General features: G+C 27.8%; 1 protein-coding gene and 1 pseudogene across 1 annotated transcript; both read right to left on the reverse strand.

The window, feature by feature from the left end:
* Window positions 1-3,692: 3,692 nt before the first annotated feature.
* On the reverse strand, window positions 3,693-7,118 carry LOC108772231 (diacylglycerol O-acyltransferase 2). The gene is made up of 5 exons (XM_018537724.1): window positions 6,850-7,118; window positions 5,887-6,161; window positions 5,121-5,307; window positions 3,983-4,182; window positions 3,693-3,850 (listed from the first exon to the last, which is right to left on the reverse strand). The coding sequence occupies exons 1-5, from the start codon at window positions 7,074-7,076 to the stop codon at window positions 3,693-3,695; spliced, it is 1,047 nt and encodes a 348-aa protein (XP_018393226.1). The 5' UTR covers window positions 7,077-7,118.
* A 1,037-nt stretch (window positions 7,119-8,155) lies between these two features.
* On the reverse strand, window positions 8,156-11,429 carry LOC108772232 (2-acylglycerol O-acyltransferase 1-like; annotated as a pseudogene).
* Window positions 11,430-12,033: the final 604 nt, after the last annotated feature.

Raw genomic sequence — 12,033 nt, forward strand, 5'->3', positions numbered from 1 at the left:
CTTTGCCCTTCTTAGTTTTGTATTGTTTTATACATATAGAGCCTTCTCACTAATTATTTTAATATATATATAATTTTCACTCTTTCTAAAGCACACATATTATATATGCAAACCAGTATAATAATAATACTTTTTATATGAAAAATTAATTAAAACAATTTTCTTTGTAATCAAGAAAGAATATGTAATGTTCCAATAGTTACATTCAGCAGAAAAGTAGCTTCGTAACTGTTGTAAAATTTTCTAATGTAATTGGATTTTTAATCAGTGAGAGAAACTAACAAAGTAAGGGCAAGACTAATCATATTAAAGAATTTAACAAAGATACAAAATTTGACTATCTACTGTATGCAATTAATATATCTATGCATATATATAATTTTTATGTGCTTACTATAATTATAATATATTTACATTTAAATATTAAAAGAGTATTTATAGTACATTGTAAAATTTTCCGCAATTAAGCGAGAAAAATTTAATGTAAGGCGAGAAATATAATTAAATTTTTACCTAAAGAATAATACCATTCTCTCAATATAGGTATTTTAAAGTATTGATCGAGAGTAATTGGATGGATTTCTAGTCCAGGAAATAGCTTCTTACAGTTCAATACGTCTGTTCCAAATGAACCAATTATTCCAAACGAAAGAATACCATGAGGTTCACAAACAAAAACATACGATTTTTTTGGATCTAGATCTACTGTTTTCACTAATTTTAACGGAAAGTAATTGCATAAATAACGCAAAAACGCATTATTTCTTGCCACTCTTGTCCACATTTCACTGAAAAATGTAAGATATATTTATTTTTGAAACATTAATAATTTATGTTTTTAAAAAGTTTAATTATTGTGGCTAAAATGACTCTTTCTTATTTAAATTCAATGAATATTCATAAAGATTTTTTTACTCATTGGGTGCGTTTAATAGAACGCAACAGTTTTGTAACCATTTTATAGTTGCCTGCTAAACGGTCTTAAATGCATTTAATGTTTCAATACGTTTATTCAATGATTGTCATCGTTTTCAGCAAATTAAGTACGCTAACATTAAGTCTCAAGCAAAACGTATTGATCAAAATGGCTGTTTGCAATGTATCGTTTTTTTAAACAACGTAATAGATATTTTTTTGAAAATATATAGAATATAAAAGGTTACAAAATAGTTTATATAAATATTGATATATAAGAAAGTAATAATATATATAATTATAAAACTAATAAGAGAACAGGGCTACGAGCCATAGATTCGTTAAAATCTTTAATTTTTTTTTTTTTATTATGATATATTGCGAAGATTATCATGTAATGTTGGCGTTTCGTCCCGGCTTCCACTATTTGACTCATCAGTAAGGTATTGTAATGGAAGCCTACCTTAGACGCCGGTGTAAGTTATTAAATCGAGATGCTATATAAAGAGATATACGCGTGTCTCAGCACTTGCGACAATTTGCGAATATCAATAGACCTCTGATGGCGGGTCGACGTAGTATTATTCTTCGCAATATTTATCTAAAGTACAACATGTATTCCCCTCCCACCCCCCTCACATTTCGCGCCAAACAATCGTCGGTCTTAAAACGCAACTCTATCTGAAAAGTCCCACCAAATTGCGCGCTGAACTATCGTTGGTCTTGAAACGCAACTCCTAATCATCTGAAATAACGTCCCCTTAATATATATAATTATAATTTAGATAAATTTGAGGTAGTATTATGGTTGCTATTTTATCTAATTTTTTTTTAACTTTTAGTAATAAATATGCGTTTTAGCGTTTATATCAAAAGAGCGTTCAGCAGAACACTCAAATGTTGCAACTTATCAGTAAACCGTTGCACAAGTGTTGCGTTCTGTTGAATACATTTATTTACTTTGTTGGATTAAATTATTGTCTTCAAGTGTCGTCAAAATTTTTTCTTTTTACCGATTACTAAAAAAAAAGATTAATAAAATTCTTACCTTCTACCACCGCTATGACAAGTATCCCAATCGTAATACATCCAGAGAAAATATAATAACAGGAAATAACGTAGCGTTTCTGTGTAGAATATAAGGTAAACCGTAATTAGATATCCCCAAACACTCCCTAAAGGGAGTACATAAACAAATATCGCAGCAGCCAACGTTTGTAATCTTTTTTCCAGCGGTACATTTAACGGTGCAAATTTCACGCCCAGAATTTCCATGTTTCTCGCTAAAACTTCGTTCAAAATTCAAATCGCCGGAGAAAACCAATTTTCGTTTAGTTACGTGTATGGGTTGCATGTATAAGGTCCGGTTTTACTATATATAATCACAGAGAAAAAATAAAATTTATCTTATAATTTCTAAAAAAAATTAATTGATCTAGACTTTTAACTTTATTTCTCAGTTTAACTTACTATAATCTTACCCTAATTTTTAGAATTAGTAAAAATAAAAAAAGTTGAGTTAATCTTACATTGTTGGAATCCCGAGTAAAAATTTTTTATATGATTATATATGAATTGTTATGTATAGATAATCATATACATGTGATATTTGTCTCTATATGAGCATACATGACTACATATGCTGCTATATAAGATTGTATATGACTATTATATGCCATATATGAAAAAAATATTCCTCTAAATTCGAGAATTAATTTTTTTTCATGATGCTTCCCAAACGGTCACCCATCCGGAGACATAATAACACACCTCGCATGCTTAACCTTCACAATCGTACAGGAACTGCTGTACTTCGATGAACTACAAATATGTAAATGTCAACATCTGTATAATTGTGATATATCTGTTCAATAGAAATATTAAATGTTCATGTATAAAATTATATGTGATCGTATATGAACTCATACATGACTCTGTATTAAATCATATATAATTATATGTGAACATATACCATATCATATACAATTGGATACAATTATATATAAGTTGTATATGGTTATATATGTTTATGTATGGTTATATATACAAAAAATTTTTACTCGGGCTATTTCTAATAACTTTTTTAACATAGAGTCGCAAATTAATTGTTTATTTAATTTTTTATGTCGTTTCTATCATTATCTTTTCCTTTCTACTCTATTTATGTATTTTATGGATTGTAGCTTTTCTTTAGTATATCACCAAGTCAGACTATCGTCTTCCATAGATGAAATAGTACGTTTCCAAGCAATACGACGACCACGTGTATGCGCCGTATGTAAATATATTTATACTTGCGACGACTTCCACACAGAACGTTTAACACAGCATCATGTGTCTTACCGTTGTATCGTCGATAGCATGAGGAGAAAGCATGTACGACGGAGTACACAAGTGGTTACTCATTCACACACGCACAGACAGATGAACGGTTGCCCATGAACGTACCTCTAAAATGTTTAGTCAAAATTCGACGTTGAGACTCATTCTAGTATATAACGTAGAGTTTATTAATAATTATTTAACAATTGAATGGAGTCTTTCAGATTATATATGAAGCATGAACCAATATCTTATCATGTAAATTTACTTGTATAGGAGAAAAAGTTGAAGAGCCTCTATTATATTTGATTATCAGAACTGTCTTGTCATTCAACATGTTTGAATAAACGTTCTGTTTACTCAAATTTTTTTAGTGTTAACATTGCAGTTTAATAAATACCATATTAATATATAATCGCTTATTGAATATCATTAATAACTTATAATTAAATATTTTATAAAAGTTCGAGAGTAACATTTTCTGCATTTTTGATGTAATTATGCTTTTGTGTATTGAAGAATTTAATTAAATGATTTATGAATTCATTGTGATATTTATTAATCTCTTCAGACGTCGGCTCCTCTATTTTGGGCATTTCGACAGGACTACCAACTAAAATAAAAAGAAACATAAAATTAAAAATTATTAATTAATAACTAGAAATTAATAACTACTATTAATAACTCATAAATTTTAATATAAATAAATATGTATAAATTTGTTAGTACATAAAAAAAGTTTTACCAACTACGGTAACCGGTAATCGCTTCGGAATAAGGCCAAATGAATACTGAAAGAATCCTCTACCCGAAAAAACAACGGGTGGTAATCCAACGAAATTGCGAATATAGTTTTGTATCCGTCTGAAAGTCGATCCTTCTGGGCTGTATATTTGATTGTATAAATCTGTTTCGCCAAAAGAGAGGACAGGAACCAACGCCGTACTGAATCATAGAGTTACATATTAGATTTTGAATTGTATTGAATATGATTGCTGAACATAATTATATCATACGTAATTATCGTTTTTTTTCTTTTTTTATGTTTTAGATTTTCCTATATTTTTATTTACGATTTACATTTTATGAGATGACTACCTATAGAGGGTGGTCCACTTAAATCGAAGAGAGATCTTCGATATTTCGTTTATTTTTGATAATATGGAAAAATGTTCTAAATGAAAATGGAGTAGTGTGGAGAGGGACACGTTTTTGTCATGTTTAAAAGGATATTAAGGATATCATCTCCACTTTTTTAAATGGAATTATGTAATTTTTTTTAGATAATATCATTCCTCTAATTATTTTGCATATAAAAGTATTTATGTAGAGATAACAATAAACCATTAGTTTACGAGATATTTTATACTTTATTCTGACAAAAAATTTATTTGAGAAGATGCTCAAAACGATGTCCTGAAAACTGATTTTTTTCACAATAAAAGTGGTCATTTTGGGGGTAGTTTACCCCCTAATTTTCATCCCCCCTCCAAGATGTCTAGGCCGATTCGTCTTCTACCGAAAGATACTTTTCTACCAAAAATCATTAAAATCGCTTCACTATCCTCAAAGATATCACCATTTTTCCACTTTCGCCCTAATTTTGGGGGGGGCTGTTTCACCCCCTAAAAGCGTTTTACCGCAGCTATAAAAAAATACGTGTCTCTTAGTTTTTCATGTTCTATAACATATCCAAAGCGCAGCAAAATCGGAGATTAACACTTAGGTAGGTTTACTTGTCAGTGAGAAATCTTGAGCGCACTTTCAGGCGGTCTTACCCTAATGTTTATTTTTGACTTATCCATAATAACTTAAAAATTACATTTTTTAGTCATTTTTTAAGTAAAGAAACGATATTAATATCTAAAAAGTACATAACTTACCCGTATTTAAGTGCTAGTCTCACAAATCCTTTTCTTCTTTTTATAATGACACGATATGTGCCCGGCATTGATTCCATCATTTCAGCAGCACCACCGACAACAAGAACTATAATTCTTCCGGTATGTGGATTTTTTGGTGGTGTTGATAATAAATACTTGATACTTTTTAAGCTAGAAGAACAAGCACCTAAAAGTGTTGGATAACTTATCGTTATAATCAAATTACAGAAAAATATAACATTCTATAAGTGGTCTTCATCGATTTAAAAAAAAAATATTTTTTTAAATCAGTTATCAAATATTATATGCAATACTATATATATATAAAATTTTAAATACTATATATATAGTAAACATATATGCAAACCAGTATAATAACAATACTTTTTATAAGAAAAAATTAAATAAAATAATTTTCTCTGTAAACAAGAAAGAATATGTAATGTTATAGTTACATTCAGCAGAAAAGTAGCTTCGTAACTGTTGTAAAATTTTTTAATGTAATTGGTTTTTTATTTATTGAGAGCAACTAACAAAGTAATGGCAAGACTAATCATGTTAAAGAATTTAACAAAGATACAAAATTTGACTATCTACTGAATGCAATTAATATATCTATGCATATATATAATTTTTATCTACTTACTATAATTATAATATATTTATATTTAAATATTAAAAGAGTATTTATAGTCTATTGCAAAATTTATCCGCAATTAAGCGAGAAAAATTTAATGAAAGGCGAGAAATATAATTAAATTTTTACCTAAAGAATAACTATATTCTCTCAATATAGGTACTTTGAAGAATTGATCGAGAGTAATTGGATTGATTTCTAATCCAGGAAATAGCTTCTTACAGTTCAATACGTCTGTTCCAAATGAACCAATTATTCCAGAAGAAAAAATACCATGAGGTTCAGAAACAAAAAGATACGATTTTTTAGGATCTAGATCTACTGTTTTCACTAATTTTATCGGAAAATAATTGCACAAATAACGCAAAATCGCATTATTTCTTGTCACTCTTGTCCACATTTCACTGAAAAATGTAAGATATATTTATTTTTGAAACATTAATAATTTATGTTTTTAAAAAGTTTAATTATTGTGGCTAAAATGACTCTTTCTTATTTAAATTCAATGAATAAATATTTTTTTACTCATTGGGTGCGGTTAATAGAACGCAACAGTTTCGTAACCATTTTATAATTGCCTGCTGAACGGTCTTAAATGCATTTAATGTTTCAATACGTTTATTCAATGATTGTCATCGTTTTCAGCAAATTAAGTACGCTAACATTAAGTCTCAAGCAAAAGGTATTGCTCAAAATGGCTGTTTTCAATGTATCGTTTTTTTAAACAACTTAATAGATATACTTTTGACAATATATACAATATAAAAGATTACAAAATAATTTATATAAATATTGATATATAAGAAAATAAAAATATAATTATAATTTAGATGAATTTGAAATAGTATTATGGTTGCTATTTTATCTAATTTTTTCTTTAACTTTTAGTAATAAATATGCGTTTTAGCGTTTATGTCAAAAGAGCGTTCAGCAGAACACTCAAATGTTGCAACTTGTCAATAAATCGTTGCGCAAGAGTTGCGTTCTATTGAATACATTCATTTACTTTGTTGGATTAAGTTGTCTTCAAGTGTCGTCAAAATTTTTTCTTTTTACCGATTACTACAAAAAAAAGATTAATAGAATTCTTACCTTCTACCACCACTATGACAAGTGTCCCAATCGTAATACATCCAGAGAAAATATAATAACAGGAAATAACGTAGCGGTTCTATGTAGAATATAAAATAAACTGTAATTAGGTATCCCCAAACACTCCCAAAAGGGAGTACAATAAAGTATATCGCAACAGCCAACGTTTGTAATCTTCTTTCCAGCGGTACATTTAACGGTGCAAATTTCACGCCCAGAATTTCCATGTTTCTCACTAAATCTTCGTTCAAAATTCAAATCACCGGAGAAAACCAGTTTTTCGTTTAGTTATGTGTATGGGTTGATATATAAGGTCCGATTTTACTATATATAATCACAGAGAAATAGTAAAATATATTTTATAGTTTCTAAAAAAGATTAATTGATCTAGACTTTTAACTTAATTATTTCTCAGTTTAACTTACTATTATCTTATCCTAATTTTTAGAATTAGAAAAAATAAAGAAACAATTGAGTTAATCTTACATTGATGGAATCTAAGTTATTTTTTTATAATACCGATTGTGCATCGCTTTAGCTGATAGTGGTTTCAATATGAATTGACACTATCAAGTGGACGCACAAAGTCTATCTTTGATTTCAACAAGGAACGAATTTATATCTTCATATATCCTATTTCTAATAACTTTTTTAACATAGAGTCGCAAATTAATTGTTTATTTAATTTTTTAAGTCGTTTCTATCATTATCTTTTCCTTTCTACTCTATTTACGTATTTTACGGATTGTAGCTTTTCTTTTAGTATATCACCAAGTCAGACTGTCGTCTTCTATAGATGAAATAGTACGTTTTCACGCAATATGATGACCTCGTGTATGCGCCGTGTGTAAATATATTTATATTCTTGAGACGATTTCCACACGGAACGGTTAGCACGACGTCATATGTCTTACTGTTGGATCGTCGTAGCATGAGGAGAAAGCATGTCCGATGGAGTGCACAAGTGGTTACTTAGTCACACATGCACAGGCAGATGGACGGTTGTCCATGAACGAAGCTCTAAAATGTTTAGTCAAAATTCGACGTTGAGGCTTATTTTAGTATATTACGTATATTTTATTATTAATTATTTAACAATTGGATGGAGTCTTTCAGATTATATATGTTTCATAAACCAATATCTTGTCATGTAAATTTATGTGTATATAGGAGAAAAAGTTGATGAGCCTTTATTATATTTGATTATCAGAATTGTCTTGTCATTCAACATGTTTGAATAAACGTTCTGTTTATTATTGAACGTTTAATATTATTGAATATCATTAATAAGTTATGATTAAATATGTTATAAGAGTTCGAGAGTAACATTTTCTGCATTTGTTATATAATTATGCTTTTGTGTATTGAAAAATTTAATTAAATGTTTTATGAATTCATTGTGATATTTATTAATCTCTTCAGACGTGGGCTCCTCTATTTTGGGCATGTTGATAGGACTACCAACTAAAATAAAAAGAAATATAAAATTAAAAATTACTAATTAATAACTAGTAATTAATGACTACTAATTATTAACTTATAAATTTTAATATAAATAAATATGTATAATTTTGTAAGTACATAAATAAAATTTTACCAACTACGGTAACGGGTAATTGCTTCGGAATAAGGCCAAATGAATACTGGAAGAATCCTCTGCCCGAAAAAACAATAGATGTTAATCCAATCAGATTACGAACATATAGTTCTGTATGCGTCTGAAAGTCGATCCTTCTGGGCTGTATATTTGATTGTATAAATCCGTTTCACCAAAGGAGAAAACGGGAACCAATGATATACTGAATCATAGAATTGTAATAGATTTGAGTTATATTAAGTATGATTATTGCGTGTCTATTATCTTTGTTATGTTGTATAATTTATATTTCATAAGAAACATTATGTAAACTTATTGCAGAATAATTTTTTGTTGAGATGTGATGGGATTGTAAATATATTGCAGAATAACTTTTTGTTGAGATGGAATTTAAATACTATCATGAATATGTAATTTATACTAATAAATAAGCAAAAATTATGCGAATGTAAAAAAAATGTTTAACTTCTCACCCATGTTCTAGCGCTAATTTTACGAAGCCTTTTCTTCTTTTTATTATGATACGTTAAGTACCTGGTAAAGATTCCATCACTTCGGAAATACCACCGACGATAAGAACTGCAGCTTTTCCTGTATATGGGCTTTTTGGTGGAGTTGATAGTAAATACTTAATACTTTTCATACTAGAAGAGCACAAACCTGTACATTTAAAATTATCATTGTTATAGTCTTCTCGTAAAGTGCATAGCGTGATAAACTAATCATCTTTTCATTTACATGTTAAATATCTCTTTTGAGCATACACGTAAATTATTATTACAAATTCAATAAATTATGTCAAACTGTTTTTTGTTAATGAACGTTTAAACTTTCTTTTTATATAAGAAATATATAATATTCTTTTATTATTTAATATAGTATTATTTGATATAATATTACTACTTATAAATATACCAATGCATATTGCATAGACATTGAAAGTATTCTTTGTACTATTACAAGATTTACTTATTATAAAAATAAGAATGTCCAGAAGAGAGAGAGAGAAAAGTAGAATATCTAATAATTTTTACTTAAGGTAAAAAGTTAATTAGTCTTTACCTAAGGAATGAAAATATTCTCTTAGAAAAGGTACTTTAAAATGTTGACTAAGGATAATTAAACGTATTTCTAATCCAGGAAATGTCTCCTTGCATTTCAGTACGTCTGTTGCAAATGAACCAAATATCCCCACCGAAAAAATGCCATGCGGTACACCAATAAAAAGATAAGATTCTTTAGGATCTAGATCAACTGTTTTTAACAATTTTAACGGAAAATAATTGCAAAAATAACGCCAAAATGCATTATTTTTCGTCCATTTTGTCCAAAATTCACTGAAAAATAAAATACATTTTTAAACATTAATGATAATTATCAATACAATTAATGATTACCATCCTTAAAGAGTTTTTATTAAGGTTAAAATTATTTTCTAACGTAAGATTTAATGAATATTTTTGTATTATACAGAAGTTTGCTGAAATGTTTATAATATAATGTTACTGCAACATTGCTGGAATTTTACTGAAATATTGCTATAATAGATATGCCAATATAGAGACATGCTAATATCGAGCAAAAATATCGATATACATATATATATACATATGAATATATTCAGATATTTTAAAATTATCTGTATTCATTTCGAAAGAATAGACAAATTATCGAATATATCGCACAACGAATAAATTCCAAAAAAACGTCACTTTTTTAAAGCTTACGAACGAAGGTATAAAAAAAGCAGTATAATTTATAATATAAAAAAATATCTAAGCAAATAACGTGTATCAATATAAAAAAGATCTAATAAGTGTAAAAAGTAGTATAATTTATCTTTGATTTTTTTCTTTTTTTACACAATCATTATATGCAAATAAATCTTTTGTTTTTAAATGTGCGAAGTTAGAAGTCGTCCTAGAACTCCTTATATCTTTGGAACATTATAGTTTACATTTTACAAAATTTTTTTTCTAATTTTGTAAAATATTTCCACACAAGACCTATTGTGAAGTTATGAACATAAGCAAAAAATTCAGAATTATATATTCTTTACACAGCAAAATAAACACACGTTTAAAACAAGTATTTTAGCGCGCATCTTGTCACTGACAATGTTACCAACCATGAAATACAATAGGTGTGTTCAGTGTATTACTAATTACATTACACTTACATTCGACAACGCTCACTGAACGCTTGCATCCAATTGGCATATTCCGTTGAATCCAAAAGTATAGACCAACTAAACAGATGCAAGAGTTCATTGAACGCTCAGTCAGCGTAGTATCGACTACTGAGTATTGAATGCATCCAAAATTCCTAAAAGTATTTATAAAAATGGAAAGTGAATATGAATAGTAAAAAAATATCTAGTCAATATTTTATTCATAATTTTTTATTCGATATTTTTATATTGAGCAGCAAAAAATATCGAATATTTGATATTATCGAATAACGATAAACATCTTTAGTGAGTACTCATCAGTGATGTTTTAATATGATTCGTTTTTGCCTGAAGTTTTTTACTGGATCTAAGTGTAAGAATTATCTTCAAGCAATTGCATAAATTTATATTAATTAATTACGTTATCTGACATCACTCAAATTAGTTTTAGTCCTGCAAAGTAACTTAAATTTTAACAATAAGATATGTCAATTTGCCTATATTATTAATTAATTGTCCAAATTTATTAAATAAATTGTTATTTATTTGCAGTAACTACTTTAATAAAAATTAATAGAATTGCTACCTTCTACCGCCACGAGAACAAGTATCCCAATCGTAATACATCCAAAGGAAGTATAATAGCAAGATATAGCGTATCGTTTTCGTGTAGAGTAGGAGATAAATCGTGATTAAACATCCCCCAAAACAACCGCAAACGAAGATAATTATCCATATTGCGACAATTAACTCTTGCAATTTTCTTTCTAAAGATTCATTTAACGGTGCAAATTTCACTCCTAAAATTTCCATGTTTTTCGTTAAATCACCGTGTAAAATCCATTTTTTTTATCACAGAAATCCAATCCTTTCTTTTAACTCGTATGTTATATTTTATACCTGTGGGATAAATTTTTGTACAACTGGAAGTCATATCCTTTTTTTCGATTTTTAAAATAAATTAGCATGCTAAATAATTTGGTTGCATCTATCGCAAATTAACATTTCATGAAATAAATCCATTTCTTATCTCCCCCCAAAAAATCGATTTTGTAAAATAGAGACCGGAAACAAAAATAATATTTTGAATTTAAGATGTTATAATATTTATAAAGTATCTACGTTAAAAAATTTTTGTATATAGAATTTATTTGACAATAAAATTTTCTTATGTTATAAATTTTATAATGTAATTAAGAAAAAAATATTTTGTAATTTGTAGTAAATTATTTAAATATCTGGATAAAAATTGAAAAATGTACAATTACCACAACATACCATACATAATTATTAAATCATATAGTATATACAATATATACATATACAATAATAAGGTATTATATTATTCTTTCCCTTCAATATGCAAAAAATAAATTTCTAATTTCTTGCATGCAATGCGATTTACTTAAGGAATGAA

The sequence above is a fragment of the Cyphomyrmex costatus genome, unplaced genomic scaffold, assembly GCF_001594065.2.
Source record: "Cyphomyrmex costatus isolate MS0001 unplaced genomic scaffold, Ccosl1.0 scaffold181, whole genome shotgun sequence".
Taxonomy (NCBI): domain Eukaryota; kingdom Metazoa; phylum Arthropoda; class Insecta; order Hymenoptera; family Formicidae; genus Cyphomyrmex; species Cyphomyrmex costatus.